Here is a 17592-nt window from a genome sequence, read left to right as displayed (position 1 = left end):
AATAGTCTTATGAACCTCAGTCAAAATTGTTAACTGATGTAATTATTCATCAAAATGACTGCATTTCTAAAGACGGCTAGAGGGCGCTGTAGGCTCGCATTGCTCTTAAGTAGGCCTACGTCAACTGCTTCACGTTTGAGTAAAGTAAAATTGTTTTTTTTAATTATGTATTAAGCGTATTGATTAGAAACTACAATATATCTGAAGCAAGAACTAGGGACAATGTCAAGCTGCATTTCAGACCGGTTTGAAAACCTGCTGCCTGACCGTTTCTGAAGTGAGGCATTGTGCGGAGGTCTAAATAGAGCTTGGATCCCCTGGTGGTCGGACTGAGGGGACAGGTGCGGTTTAAAAATACGAACTGGTTTCCTCAGTTACTGGACACTAGTCATAACTGAAACGCAGATACAACATTTAGGTATATCATAAGGCCAGTAACATAGAACACCAAGGTTGTTGGAAACATTTATGCGGGAAATTTCAAAAATGTTTCGCAAGGTAAGTGTTCTGCATTTACTTATTTGGAAAGTTTTTGATTTTGGAAATGTTCATGTCAACAAATGCGATTTTACCAAATCGCACCAATCCTTATTTCAAACAGACAGTTTATGTGTTTTAGAAACTAAAAGGAAATCTGTTACTAATGGATCCTACACCCATGTAAAAAACGAATACACAAATTACGGATGTAAAATAGTTTATTCAATTGTTGAAGCTTGAGATCGAGTAAGTAAATTAATGCATATTTTGAACGCCTCTGACCGGTTGCATCATACATGTTTAGGTCATAAGTGCACTGATGGTGTCTGGGAAGAAATAAAGCACAGCTATTCCTGTTTTCCAGATTTTCACATGCGAGCGTCAACAGATACAATTCTATTTGAAATATTTTTGCTGCATTACAATAATTGTGAATTTGTGCATTAATATTAGGATCCAGGGAGAAATATAAAAACTGTCCGGAGCGCATCAGTGCTGTAAGACGTGGAGCTCATCATTCCTTTCCTCCATCTTGAGATAATCTCAGTTCCAAAGATTAATAAATAGCTTTTTAGGTTTACATTTCCTCCCTACAAAAATCTTCTTTTTGTTTTACTTATGCATAGTTGCCTACAATTTAATAAACACCGTTTTTACCGTTTCTTATCATCGCACCCTTTTCTGTACCGTCATCCAACATAACTACCCATCCAACCGCTAAAACCTTTCCAACCTAACCGTCATGTGACATTGTTTTTACATAAAAAAAATATAAGCAGGACTCGATAACGTTCATGCCCAATCATGTTATTTTTTCTACACTATTTCATTCATCAACTCCAAACATTGAAATGTAAGGTGTGTTTTTGCAATTACCCCAAATAAATACAAATGAATTGTGAGAAGTCCAGAACGATCCAATTCTAATGTGGTTTGTACACAAAGATCAAAAAAATTAAAATAAGCAGTGACATAAGAGATACTTGCTCATGTGCTCAAACTCAATCCTTGTCACAACCTATTTGAACAATATCTTCTCCAAATCATTTACTTTGTTCCTAAGTACTAACAGTGAAAAGCTCAAGAGACCTAAGGACAGTATTAAGTTTGTATATCTTGCCCATAATCAACCAGAAATCAATTGTAAATATACATTGGCAAACAGCAATAATAATTTAGTTATCTAGTTTAAACATTTGGGAATCCACAAATTATTAATCTATCTATGTGCCTAAAGAGCAGGTCAGCAACTGCCAGTCAAAGGATTTGGTTCGAAGCTGCCTGTACTGTGTTGACACACTGTTACTCGCCATCTTTGCCCGCCATAGCATGCTCGTGCATTCACTGAAACACATCACGTAGCCGTATCCCAGTCACAGGTCCCAGAGACCCCTACATACAGCATCACATTCACATGAACTGAGTTTCATCCACTGTCATTCAGATTCGGACAACAGCTCCTCCTTTATCCCTCATGAAAGTGTTAGCCTCTGTCTCTTTAGCTTAACCTTTGGAGAGCGGTGATCATCCATATAAGCATTTCCTTTAAGAGCAACTCCCTGCGTGATCTCTGGTCGTCGCTGAAAAGGCAGACTAAGCCATCCCTCTCCAACTTTGCTAGTGGACCTGCAGGAGACCAGCAGATGACAAATTAGAGAGAGATAAATCCATTATTACCAATGTTCACTTAAGTTGGTCATATCACTGCATCGATGCAGAGATTATGTACAGAGTTCCAACATAGTTTTGCTATACTGCAGAGAGTCATGGATGAAGCACTTCATCAATTGGAGTTCAAACACTCAAACCAAACCACAGATGATGTTGTTTGGGCACACGATTGTTCTTATTTGTATTTCCCCAGAAAAGGGGGCTGTCACTTTAGTTTCATTGTGTGTTAGGTTCACCTTTTTTTTTGACTCATGACAAGATGTGTACGAACAGAATGGCCAGGCCGATGTTCAGAAGGATGACCATACAGATCATGATTGTGTTCGGACCCTTGGAAAGAAAGAAGAAGAAGACGACAATCAATACAAACATATGCATCACTTCCAAACAGAAGAGCTGTGCAGGCAGGCTATATGCTGCAATAAGGCCAAACCCAGACCCTGGAATCCTACTGATATATATAAGTCCTATCCCTTGAAGACGAAAGTGATATATTCATATATTATACTTGCCCTAAACTTGACTTTATTTCGGTGAAAAATCGTATCGGCCCTTTCGCCTAAGGCATGAAAACAATTGTTGACCGGGGGGAGAGAACAATTGTTACCTCCATAATTTTTATTTTTTTATTTATTCCAATGGGCTCCCCTATGCCTTGGACCCTCCCTCAACTGTGCAACTTATACCCGCAGCCCTGATCATGACTGTAGTACCCTGTGTGGCTTTGACCTTGTTCTTAACTAAATGTAATTGGGGACAAACAGTTGTAGTGTTCTCAAACTAATGGTACATTATATGTGAAGGTAAGCGGCCTTACCTCTAACTCCACAGAATCTACAGTCCTCTCTTTGCTCGGAACCTTCATGACTGTCTTTTGCTTGGCCTCTACTTTGGTCTCCACCGTGGCTGGTGATGTCACCGCTGGCTGGCCAATCACAGCCTTGGCTTCTACCGGCTTGGCTACAACCTTTGCTTGAAGTTTGGGTGTGGGAGACGGAGCGGGACTGGGCTCCTGTCTCTCGACTGGCTTGGTCTCCGACCGGCTGCCCGTCCTGCTGGGCGTTCTGCTGCTGGGTTCCACGCTGATCCTAGGGACGGACGCGGCCCGGGACGGAGGGACGGACGCGGCCCGGGACGGAGGGGCGGGCGGCGGGGTCGGCTCGCCGGGCGTCTCGACGGGTTCTGGCTCGGGCTTGTCGGCAGCTTTGGGCGGAGCCTTGACGACGGGCTGGGCGGCTTGGTCTTCGTCGTGGGAGACGAGGCCGGTTCCCACGGGGTCCACGGGCTCGGCGGCGGCGCTCTCCTCGCCGTCGAACTTCTGCAGCGGCTTGATCTCCAGGTCCGAGCCCGGCTCCACCGCGCTGCTCTGGCGGCTCGGGGGGCCGGAAGGGGCCGCCACCTCGGTGCCCTCGGGGGCCGAGGTCGGTGCCGGGGCCGGCACAGAAGCGGAGGACGAAGGGGTGGTGGGGCGGCTGGCGGTTCTGCTGTTGGCTCTGCTGCTGGCTGCGCTGCCTCCACCTTTGCTGCTCTTCTCTCCGCTCCAGCTCCCTGGTCGGAGCAGCAGGGGGTCCTCCCTGTTGGCGATGCCCGGGCTGGGGGAGGGCGTGCGGGCCGGAGTGGAGCCAGGCATGAGGCGGTCCAGCTCGTTCATGGACGGGCTCTCCGGGGGCGTGGGCAGGGGCTCCTCCTCGGCCAGCAGTGGCTCGTGCATGTCGGTGTCCACGTTGTCCTCAACCCCGTCCTGGAGTAAGCGCTTCCTCAGATACTGTGGACCTGCGGGGCCACCGTGGGTTACAGATACACGCCATACACACGACACGCATGCATCAGGTAAAAAGAGACATTGAGGCCTCAGATGAAGACGGATTAGTCCTCCTCTCTGAAGACGATGGACTGCTTACCCCTTACACTCTGAACTTTGATAGATGGGTTCATCACTGTCGGCCTCTCTAGTCATTCATGGTGGATATGACGTCACAGAAATGCAACCTTGTAAATCAAGGTATTGTTCTTGCTCTTTTCTTTTTATTTTGTAAAGGTCTCATTGAGGTATAGGCTGTTACTCATAGCAGCCAACCTGTATAAACTGCAGCAATGCTTTGATTGAGTGCTGCAGTACTCTATGGTCTCTCCCTGCTGGGGAAGGTAGGAAAGATGCATCCCAGGCTTCAGTCACGATGTGTCCTTGTAGCATCAGCAACAGACCAGCCAAGGAGCCGCTTTGCGCTGGCTGCTTGCATCATGTGGTGCTTCGGTGTACGAAGCACCGAAAGCAGATGGGAAAAGGTGTGCAGTATATTCATGGGTCTACAAGGTTATTTTTGTCTAGCGGCCTGCCTTGCTTGAGCAATACGTTCCCTTCCACACTAGTACAGGAAGACGTTACCATGCTACGTTGTTCAAACAGAAAAGAATCACTATAAAGTTGCAATCATTTGTGTATTGTCGTTGTTTTCTTTCTGATGTATTTTATAGTTCTTTACCTCCTTACTACATACATTTGTGTTGTTTTCATCTCTTACTTGTCAAAATATAATAAAAACCATTCCAGTATTACTAGTAGATCAGTATACTGAATAAAATGTGCATCCTATAAGTGTATAGAATGGAATACAAACATATTTAGTGGATATGAAGAAAGAAGAGCCCAGACCTGGCTGGTGAAACGAAGGGGACAGCTCTGTGGCCACCAGGCGGGCGATGCTGGACTCTGAGTTGGAGGCCATGGCCGCCTGGTCTGCTCCCTCCGCCTTGGCCTTGGCGTGGCACGTCCTGAGAATGACAACATCCTGTTGAACCCCTCGGCCAGACAGCAGCACTCCGCTGCTCCTCCTGATGCAGTGAGCACCTCGCTCCTCTAGCCGGCTGTCTCCAGTGTGGTAAGTAGTAGACTTCTAGTTATCGTTAGTGAATCAGAAACGCATGGCACTGGCATTAACAGTCTTGGTTTCGCCGCTAATGTTGCTGTGGAAGGCAAAACCTCTGTCACCCTCAGAGGTTCTGCACGACTTGCAATAAATCGCAGTTTGAAAGTGGAGGTGATAGTGGTGAGGTGTATGGACAGGCCCCGCCCAGCCGTCCTCACTGTCCCCGTGGACAGGCCCCGCCCAGCCGTCCTCACTGTCCCCGTGGACAGGCCCCGCCCCGCCGTCCTCACTGTCCCCGTGGACAGGCCCCGCCCAGCCGTCCTCACTGTCCCCGTGGACAGGCCCCGCCCAGCCGTCCTCACTGTCCCCGTGGACAGGCCCCGCCCAGCCGTCCTCAGTGTCCCCGTGGACAGGCCCCGCCCAGCCGTCCTCACTGTCCCCGTGGACAGGCCCCGCCCCGCCGTCCTCACTGTCCCCGTGGACAGGCCCCGCCCAGCCGTCCTCACTGTCCCCGTGGACAGGCCCCGCCCAGCCGTCCTCACTGTCCCCGTGGACAGGCCCCGCCCAGCCGTCCTCACTGTCCCCGTGGACAGGCCCCGCCCAGCCGTCCTCAGTGTCCCCGTGGACAGGCCCCGCCCAGCCGTCCTCAGTGTCCCCGTGGACAGGCCCCGCCCAGCCGTCCTCAGTGTCCCCGGGGACAGGCCCCGCCCAGCCGTCCTCAGTGTGTGTGCTTGCGTGTGTGTGTGTGTGTGTGGGATGGTTCATTAGAATTATTAGCTGTGAGATAACCCATGTGTAGCGCTTTGTCCACTATTCTAGTAGGCCTATCCTGTACCCTAAACAAGTATCAGTTGGAGACTAAGCCAAACCGCTGTAAAGTTCCTGTATATTGCAAACAATTGGATTGACTTCTACGCAATACAATGTCAGCGGATGTTTAGGCATCAAGAACAACACTTTTCTTTAAAAGAAGAAGAATGAAACCGTGCCTGAATGACCTCACGCTACACTGACCAGATTAACAGAGGAGTATTTGTGATTTTGAACACTCTGTGAATGCTTGAAATACTGTAACGTTACACTGGTCTGAATATAGCCCCCCCCCCCCCGACCCAAGCCCTCCCATGGGAGGTGGGGTGGGAGCAGGGAGACCCTTCCTGTCGGGACCATCAGCACACCCTTGAGTTTCCCCTCCACCCGTCCCGGCAGTCAACACCTCCTCCTCCGGGACGGGGGTCCTCCTCCCCGGCCCCCCGCCCCCCACCCTCAGCCCTGCATGCTGTTAGTGAGAGAATATGAAGGCTGGAATGACAGCGCTCCGCTGACATGCAGCAGCTGTTACGCACTGTAGCGCCCCGCGCTGTGAGAGAAGACGCTCCAGAAGGAGCACAAGGAGACCACCTCGCCCCTAGACCACCTCGCCCCTAGACCACCTCGCCCCTAGACCACCTCGCCCCTAGACCACCTCGCCCCTAGACCACCTCGCCCCTAGACCACCTCGTCCCTAGACCACCTCGCCCCTAGACCACCTCGCCCCTAGACCACCTCGCCCCTAGACCACCTCGTCCCTAGACCACCTCGCCCCTAGACCACCTCGCCCCTAGACCACCTCGCCCCTAGACCACCTCGCCCCTAGACCACCTCGCCGCCGCTGCTGGTTCTAGACTCTGGAACTTCTGAACATTTCAGGCATTGCCTCAGTGAAGTACTGGACATATCGTACCGGCCTCATGGACGTAACCCTGCAGGGCCCTAGTCTGTTGTCCCAGTTTGTTCCATCAGGTGGTTTCTATTGTGGTGCTGAACGTCATTCATTCAACAGTCAAAGTTGATGACACTGGTCTTCCGAATGTACTTGTGTGTCTCAACAAACAACGAAAAAAATACCAATAACTAGGCCCACTTTTTACATTCCTTCAACCACTTCCCTACCTCAAGCGGTCCTACTGAGTGGGTTCACTCCCCTACCTTACCTCCAGTGGTCCTACAGGGTGGGTTCAGTCCCCTACCTTACCTCCAGTGGTCCTACAGGGTGGGTTCACTCCCCTACCTTACCTCCAGTGGTCCTACTGGGTGGGTTCCCTCCCCTACCTTACCTCCAGTGGTCCTACAGGGTGGGTTCACTCCCCTGCCTTACCTCCAGTGGTCCTACAGGGTGGGTTCACTCCCCTGCCTTACCTCCAGTGGTCCTACAGGGTGGGTTCACTCCCCTGCCTTACCTCCAGTGGTCCTACAGGGTGGGTTCAGTCCCCTACCTTACCTCCAGTGGTCCTACTGGGTGGGTTCCCTCCCCTACCTTACCTCCAGTGGTCCTACAGGGTGGGTTCACTCCCCTGCCTTACCTCCAGTGGTCCTACTGGGTGGGTTCCCTCCCCTACCTTACCTCCAGTGGTCCTACTGGGTGGGTTCCCTCCCCTACCTTACCTCCAGTGGTCCTACAGGGTGGGTTCCCTCCCCTACCTTACCTCCAGTGGTCCTACAGGGTGGGTTCACTCCCCTACCTTACCTCCAGTGGTCCTACTGGGTGGGTTCCCTCCCCTACCTTACCTCCAGTGGTCCTACAGGGTGGGTTCAGTCCCCTACCTTACCTCCAGGTGGTCTTACAGGGTGGGTTCCCTCCCCTACCTTACCTCCAGGTGGTCCTACTGGGTGGGTTCACTCCCCTACCTTACCTCCAGTGGTCCTACAGGGTGGGTTCAGTCCCCTACCTTACCTCCAGTGGTCCTACAGGGTGGGTTCCCTCCCCTGCCTTACCTCCAGTGGTCCTACAGGGTGGGTTCCCTCCCCTGCCTTACCTCCAGGTGGTCTTACAGGGTGGGTTCCCTCCCCTACCTTACCTCCAGGTGGTCTTACAGGGTGGGTTCCCTCCCCTACCTTACCTCCAGGTGGTCTTACAGGGTGGGTTCCCTCCCCTACCTTACCTCCAGGTGGTCCTACTGGGTGGGTTCCCACGTTGTGGGTGGGAGAAAACGGATGGGGACGAATGGTGCCCATTTTCTATTCCTATTCAGCTCAGAATTTTTGTTCTGTTTGTAAAACCAAAGCTCTGTGCTATGCAGAAACATATTAATTATTAAACATGCATAAATAATAGTATCAGCATTGAGAATTGAATTTGTGAATGGGGAGAGCAGTGGTGTACTGTATGTGTGGTCTTCCTGCAGGCGGACCTAAACTCTCCCCCAATGGAGACCACGGCTCCTGGTGTGTGTGTGTGTGTGTGTGTGTGTGTGTGTGTGTGTGTGTGTGTGTGTGTGTGTGTGTGTGTGCGTGTGTGTGTGTGTGTGTGTGCGTGTGCGTGTGCGTGTGTGACGGGGGTACTTGTGGGACAGATATATAAACAGTGTGTCTAAGTTGTCAAGGAAAACTTTGAACTATTTATTGTAATAGGAAACCAATTATGGCGTAACGTATACCATGTATGTTCCTCTATATAGCTGAGTGGCGCGGTACATAATGAGTGTGTTGAAGAAGCCCTACTGAGGCTCCCCTACCCTCCGCGCCTGCTCTGTGTCGGCCCTGCTGACGTCCACCGCCAAGAGGGCCTGTCATCCTGGCATGTGCTACTGGATCTCTGGGGAGGGTCCAATTCAACTATAAAAAGTAAGGTTGTGTATGTGGACAAGTCTTCTGTGTGCATGTATGTTGTTTGTGTGTGTGCATTTGGCTATGCGTGTGTATGTTAATGCGCGTGTGTGTGTGTAAATGGACTGCATTTATATAGCGCTTTTCTAACCTATTGGCCACTCAAAGCGCTTTACAATATTGCCTCACATTCACCATTCACGCACACATTCACACACCGACGGCGGAGTCAACCATGCAAGGCGACAGCCAGCTCGTCGGGAGCTAACAGTCAGGGTTAGGTGCCTTGCTCAAGGGCACCTCGACACTCAGCTAGGAGGAGCCGGGGATCGAACCAACAACCTTCAGGTTACCAGCCAACCCACTCTACCTCCTGAGCTACTGTGTGTGTGTGTGTGTGTGTGCATGTTCCCATGCCCACACGTGTGTGCCAGAGATAAGAGGAAGAGTAAAGTGGAAGGAAAGATTGAAGGAGTGAAAGCAAGACAGTGATGGAGAATACAATGCAAGGAAAGAAATGAAGATAGAGAGAGAGAGAAAGTTCATGTTAATTGACTTTCTATTAAAAGATGGCCAACACGTCCGTCCATGAGACATTATGTCTGTCAGAAAGTGAAGGACTCACACAATTGTGAGACCATCAATTCCACATTGTTGTTGACTGAAGCATTAAAGCTAGGATAGGCAGGCAGCAAGCTAAGCTAGCAGGTAGGTAGCTAGGCCGGTAGGTATCTAGCAGGTAGCTAGCTCGGCAGGTAGCTAACAATCCTTTCATTCGGGCCAGATGAAATGACCACAGATACTTTTATTATTTTATTTTATTATTTAATTTATTGACTGCTTCAGGGATGAAAAGGAATTTGCCTCCCATAGCTTTAAAAGAGCGTCATTTAATTGCAGGTTCCTTTTCAATCATGACATATCTCCGGCATTTCCCTTGTCCCTGATGGAACCAGAGCCTTGCCTTGTTGACGTCTGTCACAGCCACAGAACGCATGTGTCAGCAGCAGGCCGCGTGTGTGCAAAGCCACACACTAGAGGATCTAGGTGCTGCCCCGTCTATATGCTCTGCGTTTAGAACCTAGCACTTGCATATGAGCCGGAGTGGGGGTCCTATTTATATCCGCTGAACCATTCGACACCGCTGCTGACGCAAGGTGGACTGGTGTCTGACATCTGTAACTGGTGCGTGTACAGTGATAAAGTCCATAAAAGCTCCTACACCCAAGCGCTGAACTGATTCTGAAATACATACACACAAGTTAAGAGATCACAGGAGGGGCACAAACCAACTGTGTGGCAGAAGAAAGCTGGAGACTGTGGTTATTACAAAGATTGTGAGTGCTAAAGATAGTGCGAGAGGAGTAGCTCATTCAAGTTAGAAGGTGTGCCTGGCAGGCTTCTCCGACTATAGGCAGTAGAGATGAGTTTAGAAGACAATGGGGAGGAGGGGGTGGATCAGCTCCTGCATTCTCCCCTGATTGTGGTACTAGCAAGCTTGTGGCCTGTCCATATTTAGTCAAGGCTCCTCTGTGACACAGGGCCCCCATCCATGAATCATTTGCACCCAGTATGGGCGACCAAACAGACCATAAAAACATCCGGCCTCCTGCCCCCACTCAACCTTCCCTACAACTCAACACAACCACAAGCGGAGACACCTTCACTGGGTTAATGCCAGGGAATCCTCGGTTAACTGGACATGGTTGGTGAGCTGATGAGGTCTGGCCTGCCACTGACGGCATGGCCGTTGTTGGGGCACACTAAAGAGGAGCGAATGTACAATGCACAATTGTGTGTTTGTCTTGAATAATAAGGGATTCCAGTGTATCTCCTTCCAGTACTGTATGAGAGCCATAATAAATGAGTTAGATGCAGGATGGTCTTTGTGTTTTGTTCTGTCTAGAATGTGTTACATGAAGCGCTGTTTAAAGTAGTGCCATCTTAATGAGTTCCATTCTTAGCTCCTGGTAAGAAGCTCTTGACTATCCATGGAAGGCTATGCAGGCCAGTCGGTTGAGATGATGCATATGATATTAGATGTTCTTAAAGTAACACTGCCTCATAACTCTTATAATGCAGCTTAGCCTTCAGTTCAAATATTTAGATTCCCATCTGTGCAGGGACAGGATCTGTCGTCCATCACAGCAGCCTCACTTACTATAAACACTTGGCTGATTTCAGGTGCCAAGGATTATTGTTGAGGGAAAATGCTACGGCCTTTTAAGGCCATAGAGAAACGCAAAAAATCCATCCTTCAACAAATGGTTGATTCTTCGGCAATACTTTACAGTTAAAAACTACAGAACACAAGGAATTTCAGCCTCACAATGAGCTATAGGATCTATGAAAGACCAACCAAAGATAATAACATATTAAATACTCCCAAAGATTTACAACTGAAGTGAAGAGAGAAGAGGTGCTGTGATCACACCTAAAGGACTCCAATGCTACTGAAGCAGCTTTCGAACTGGCCCTCATTTAGAGATTCAATGTGTCCCCTTCTGTGTGGCCAGCCCTCAGCGCTGCGGCAATGAGCCCTCTGGGAACATCCTCCGCAATATCAACTTTTAAAATGGAACTATTTTGTATATTTTGGCCTATTGGGAAAATGTAATGATGCATATTTGATTTCTCCAGAATGATTGTTGAATGAAAAAAAAAAGGCTTGAGTGATACAATGCAAATTGAATTCTTCTCCATTGAAGATAGAAGTAAACATTCACTGTAATGCTATTGAGAAATCTATGCAATTGAGGTCCCTCATAGTGACTTATGATCCAAAAATGTTAAGCTTCCCTTGGCTTAAAGTGTAATTCCATTGAAAATAATAATAAAAATAATAATAATAAATTCAATTTATATAGCGCCTTTCAAGGTACCCAAGGTCGCTTTACAAGAGGTGTACACAGGGGGGGGGGGGGGGGCAGGTTAAAGGCCATAGGCCTCTAAGAAGAGGTGTGCCTTCAGGAGATTTTTGAAGGACTCCACTGAAGTGGCACAGCGGATATGGAGGGGGAACAGATTCCACAGAGTGGGGGCAGAGGCGCAGAAGGCCCTGTCCCCAAAGGTCTTGAGTCTGGTGCGGGGGGTTTCCAGCTGGTCCTTAGCAGAGGACCTGAGGGACCGCAGGGGGGTGTAGGGATGGAGGAGGTCAGAGAGGTAACGGGGGGCCAGAGCATGCAGGGATTAGTAGGTGAGTAGGAGGATTTTAAACTTGATCCGGGGGGGGTCTTGAACCCAGGGTCTTTTTTTCGGCATGAAGACTCTTGAAATAAGCCCTCCAGACCCTTTTTTCCCATTGATAATCGAGTGTAGAGCTTGCCCGCGAATGCCCGGAGCATTGTAACAGCCCAAATGGGTTCCATGTTATTGGCTAGGGGCACTGCGAACGCTTCCAAATCTGCATTTTTCGACCACTCATAATGCTCAAAACCTCTGCAGTAGCATGACTAGGGTTTCCTTTATTATATTAATTATGGGAGCCGGTAATCGACTCGAGCTGACTTCCTGGAAACATGGACCTATCGGTAAGGCACAGACTTGGAAAACAGTAAATAAACTCCCGGTACACTTACTAAGTTGTTGATGCTTCGTTTTATGTGTAGGGACCCTACTCATGCTATTGCAGAGGTTTGGGGCTATTTTGAGCAATATTAGTGTTTTAAAAAATGCCGATTTAGAAGCGTTTGCAGTGCCCCTAGCCAATAACATGAAAGCCATTTGGGCTGTTACATTGCTCCGGACATTCACGGGTAAGCTCTATACTCAATTATCATCGAAAAAAAGTGTCTGGAGGGCTTATTTTATGGGTCTTCATGCCGAAAAAGACCCTGGGTTAAATTATCGCCGGAATTACACTTTAACACCACTCTTGGTGTCTGTGCAAACGTTACCAGCCTCTATCAAGTAGAATGGGCAATGGGGAACCAAGATGGCCTCCTGCTGTAGAAGTTTCCTGTCATAAGGGCAATGGGGAACCAAGATGGCCTCCTGCTGTAGAAGTTTCCTGTCATAAGGGCAATGAGGAACCAAGATGGCCTCCTGCTGTAGTTGTTTCCTGTAATAAGGGCAAGGGGGAACCAAGATGGCCTCCTGCTGTACATGTTTCCTTTCATAAGGGCAAGGGGGAACCAAGATGGCCTCCTGCTGTAGATGTTTTCTGTCATAAGGGCAACAGGGTAAAGAGTAAACGATACCACAATCCTTCTTCTGCTTAACTTGACAGCCGTTGTTGTGGCATAACATATTTTTTTCAAATACTACTTCAGGTTGGACAATGCAACTATATATCCCTGCTCTCAGTGACATCAACTGTACTTAAAGGGGACCTATTATGCTTTTTCGACTTTTATGACCTATAAACGTTGTTATAATGATTGATAGTCATGTTTAACCATACTAAAGTGTCAAATAATGACGTATATGCATTTCGACGTATTCCCTGCTGACAGTCTGGGGTGGCTGTGCAGAGCGCTAAACACTCGGGACAACGTTTGCGATTCAGTTGTTCACATTTCCGGGAAATCATCTACGTAGATGAACTCCTGCCGCGCCCCCATATGCCTGGTCAAATCTGCCCGCGCGCGATTCGAGGAAGGTAACCAATCACGACGGAGTTGGGTTGGCAGGAGGGGGGCGAGGGGGCGGAGAAGGACGAAACCGAGCGTTGACAGAGAATGCTGAAAGCGCCCAGATGAGAGGAAGAGTTTCCTGAATATCGACATCGTTTTTTGTGTATGGTTAAACATTACTATCAATCATTATAACAACGTTTATAGGTCATAAAGGTCATAATAGGTCCCCTTTAAGTCATAAGGGGGGGGATAAAAACATCTAGGGGGCTCAGAGAGCTAGGAGTAACCAAAGCCCCATAGCAATGTCCCTAACCACAATTAGAAGACAGCTTCGAAGGCTTCAATTAACCTTTGAGATATTTGGTCACATATGAATTTCAGCGGGTGAGAATAATCTAACTCTACAAAGTTAATCACCTTCCACCATTAACTATAAATAATAAATAATAGCTCTAATGAGCTAAAGGAACCAAATCAAAAACACAAAGAGGATAATGAACTAGGGTAACAATTACAGGTGCACCCCATATTATTAGCTGAACATAATTTGGATCCCCCTGTGTGCATTGTCTCCCTGTTCATAGTTTAATCTGTGATATACTGATACATATGTGGCTGTACCAGCTGATTAACCTAATTTGTTTTTCTATGATGTGGTAAATCTGTTCAAAATCTATTTCTAACTTGTTTGAAGTACGCGTTTGCAAAGATTTCCTGTAAAATTAGCTCCGAATAAAAAAGCTGTGCTGTGGTTCTTAATAATAGAGTCCGAGCCAAAGGCAGATTGTTGCTAGGTAACGCCACCTTGGTAAACAATGACAGGATAGCAAGATGGCAGCTGGAGCCTGTCCTCACCTGGACGCCGCGATCTCGGCCTTCTGCTTGGCGATGGCGGCGGCCCTCTGCCCGCCCTCCAGCCCTCGCTCAACCTTCTGCTTGATCTTGGTGCCTCTGATGTTGATCACCCTCTTCTTCATGGCCTTGACCAGCATGTTGTTGAGGTACTTGCCCTCCTCCTTGCCGCCCTCGGGGAAGCTGGTGCATCCGTAGCCGTGTCTCTGGTTGTTCAGCCACTCTCCCTCGTACTTCAGCCCGCTGGACCGCTCGCTTATTCCGTACCCCGAGCGCTTGTCGTTCTTCCACTCGCCCATGTACACCTCCGTGGTGGTGGCGTCGATGTCCGCCTCCACGGGGGGGAAGTCCTCGGCGCCGGCCAGGCTGTCGTCCCCGATGCTGATGGTGGAGTTGGCGTCGCTGTTGTTGGAGCTGAGGGCCGACTCGGTCCTCAGGAAGCTGATCTTGCTCTTCTGGCTGGACAGGGAGGTGCGCGAGTCCGACTTTTTCAGCTTGCCCAGCAGGGAGCCTCTGTTGAACAGGCCCTTCTTCTTGGGCTTGACGGCCTCGGGGTCCACCTGGAGGGTGAGGGCGAAGCCGCCGCGGGACGGCCCCAGCTGTGTGGGCGTGGGGGCGCAGGTCTCCTCCCCCGCGGCGTTGGTGGTGGTGATCATCGGGACGTCCTGCTGCAGCACGGCGCCGTTGCTCTGCTCGCTGCGCAGGGAGGTGAGCGAGGTGCGGAGCGGGGAGCGCACCACGGCCGCCATGCCAAAGGGGACGCTCTGGCGGACCCCGTAGCCGTGCCGCATGCCCCCCGTGAACTGGCCCTGGAACGTGCCTGGAAGAGACAGCGGGCAACAATTAACCACAACATCTTTCCACTTCCTTCTAAATCGTCCTTTCTTATTTCTTAATTGTCTTTTCAATCAAACATTGGAAGGCCGGTGCCATTGGCATAAAGTATCTAAGGCCTGTGTATTTATGCCGGGCACAAACACAACGTGTCTGGACTGGGGATATAACAGACACGTGGGTGGATTCCAGAGGGACAGACCCAGAAATGTAAGGCCACGGGGGCACAGGGTTTGGGGGGCTATATTTACCCCCTGATATCTGGTGGTACCATGTTGCCCGGCCAGCAGCCCTCGGTGCGCCCCTTAGCGCACGGGGCCCCAGGGCTGATGAGTCAGCTGGAGGGACATTTGCCATTTTCCGGCCTGGGACTCGTCACAATTGCTTTGCGTACGGCGTCTACACTGGCCTTGTATCAGATAGCCAATCATTGAGGTTTAACAGGCCTTCAGAAGAGGAGATGTGCTCAAAATAACTCGGAATGTCTATTGAATTAAGTTTAGTCCATTCTTGCACGAAATATTTGTCATGTTAGTCTGACATAATTATATAACCTTTTGAGCAGGAGAATAACAGCTTTCTTTAGTTTCTTCAAAATGTAGATTATAGTCCACGTTCCGACTGAAGCAGGAGACAATGATTTTTCCTGGTTTGAAAGAGTTCCTGGGTAACACTATGTAATGAGGTCCAGGTGCATGCTGGATCTAGCAGCAAGAGGGGAGAGGCCTCCAAGTATGAAGTGAACATTAATATCCCTTGTCTACCTATTCTGTACCATTGTGGCTTAGCCCGAACAAATTACAAACTAATAGCTAGGGCCCTCCTGGTACAGACAGACTGTAGCTAGGGCCCTCCTGGTACAGACAGACTGTAGCTAGGGCCCTCCTGGTACAGACAGACTGTAGCTAGGGCCCTCCTGGTAGAGACGGACTGTAGCTAGGGCCCTCCTGGTAGAGACAGACTGTAGCTAGGGCCCTCCTGGTAGAGACAGACTGTAGCTAGGGCCCTCCTGGTAGAGACGGACTGTAGCTAGGGCCCTCCTGGTAGAGACCGACTGTAGCTAGGGCCCTCCTGGTACAGACAGACTGTAGCTAGGGCCCTCCTGGTAGAGACGGACTGTAGCTAGGGCCCTCCTGGTACAGACACACTGTAGCTGGGGCCCTCCTGGTAGAGATGGACCATTGCTGGTGTCTATAAGGGGCCCAACTGGTCACATTCTATTTGGACATACAAACTTTTGGCCCGGACCCAAAAGAGCAAGGGCCACGGGGAATTGGGCCCTGTGGCCTAGTCCATAATATGGCCAGGTCCAGGAGGCTGAATGTACTGACTTTTGTGGCAAAATTTGAAAGCCATTATTACATGATAGCTAATGTAGGCCTACTTAAAAAAAAAAAAAAACGAAACTAATGTTGAATCATAAAAGATATAAACATTCCATAAAACACACACGTTGAGAATGCCTCAATCCAACGTCTCAACCACATGGTCTCAACACTTCTCACCTCCATCAGCATAGGTCTCTGTGCCATATCCATCCTGAAGTCCATTATTCCAGGTCCCCTCGTACTTGGCCCCACTGCCAACACTCAGACGCGAGCCGTATCTTCCTTTGAAGCCATGGGTCCATTCCCCTCTGTAAATCCAGTGTCCCTTGGTTTCTACCCCGAGACCGTGTCGTTTTCCCTGTGACCAGTACCCCTCGTAGGTGTTCCCACTGGGCCAGGTGTAGACCCCAACCACTTCGAATCCGTAATTCCAGGAGCCAGAGAATTCCCCCTGCCCTTTGGGTCCAGTGCAGATCCCATGTCCGTGAGCCTTACCTCCTTCCCAACCTCCACAGAAAGCTCCGCCGTCATCAAATTCAAAGCGACCTCCACTCATACCTCCCAAGAACCTGCAGGTCACCTACCGAGAAGCTGATCCGTCTTCTGACCTCGCTGAAGATAAAAACCTGCCAAATCTTAGATCACCTTCGCCTGACATCCAAACGGGTTCTTTAGTTCATTAAACCACTTGCGTGAAGGTGGGCCGAGGGAACATGTTGACCCGCTTTACAGGAACATTCAATAGTAGATCAAAAGCTTCTTCTAATCTTGGGATCCAGTGTCTTCTTTCTGGGTTCCTTTGCTTACTCATGCTCCTTTTCCAATAGTTGCAGAATACTTTTGTAGTTGTCGTTATTTTCTTTCTTGTGAATGGATATGGTCCTGTTGTGGCCTACGGATCTTGCATGGCCTTCAAGGTGGACAGACAGAGCAGCCCTGTCCCGTCCCGTCCTCTTCAGTCAGCTTCTCCTGACAGTTGCTGCTGTTGGAGATACTTGAGCAGACCTAACAAGGCGACCGGTCCCTACACACACCGGTCCAAAAATACAACCCAATCCCGGCTCCCCAATCCCGGAGCGTTCCCACCTCGGGTCTGGGCGTGCATACCATCTCTTAACTAGTAGGCCGTTTTTAATACTCCTGTTGAACCTCTTTATCAAGTTCCGGGACTTTTTTGAACTGGTATGATGGTTACACTCAAACGTTAAACGTTAAATCAAACGAGTCAAATTAAATATAAATATAATATCCTCGTTCTTTCCAAATCGGTATAGTATGACGAGCAGAGTTCCTTAAATCTAAAAACATTCAGCAGTTCAACAGTCAACAGCTCAGTGCGGGTCTCTCTGCTGCTTGCGGTGTGGCTCCCCAGGCCGGCCGCTTACTGGAGTTGCACTC

At 49.3% G+C, this 17592-nt stretch overlaps 1 protein-coding gene across 2 annotated transcripts; it reads right to left on the bottom strand.

Annotated features, from left to right (window-relative positions):
- Positions 1-680: 680 nt before the first annotated feature.
- On the bottom strand, positions 681-17508 carry jph2 (junctophilin 2). Of its 2 annotated transcripts, XM_060055491.1 has the most exons (6): positions 16372-17508; positions 14036-14852; positions 4805-4923; positions 2969-3924; positions 2388-2481; positions 681-2106 (listed from the first exon to the last, which is right to left on the bottom strand). In XM_060055491.1, the coding sequence occupies exons 1-5, from the start codon at positions 16748-16750 to the stop codon at positions 2401-2403; spliced, it is 2352 nt and encodes a 783-aa protein (XP_059911474.1). In that variant the 5' UTR covers positions 16751-17508; the 3' UTR covers positions 681-2106; positions 2388-2400. The 2 variants fall into 2 exon arrangements, with proteins under 2 accessions (XP_059911474.1, XP_059911465.1); XM_060055482.1 differs by having other exon boundaries at positions 681-2481.
- Between the last annotated feature and the right edge of the window lie 84 nt (positions 17509-17592).

Source organism: Gadus macrocephalus, chromosome 1 (assembly GCF_031168955.1).
Source record: "Gadus macrocephalus chromosome 1, ASM3116895v1".
Lineage (NCBI taxonomy): Eukaryota > Metazoa > Chordata > Actinopteri > Gadiformes > Gadidae > Gadus > Gadus macrocephalus.
This window is presented reverse-complemented; position numbering and strand designations above follow the sequence as displayed.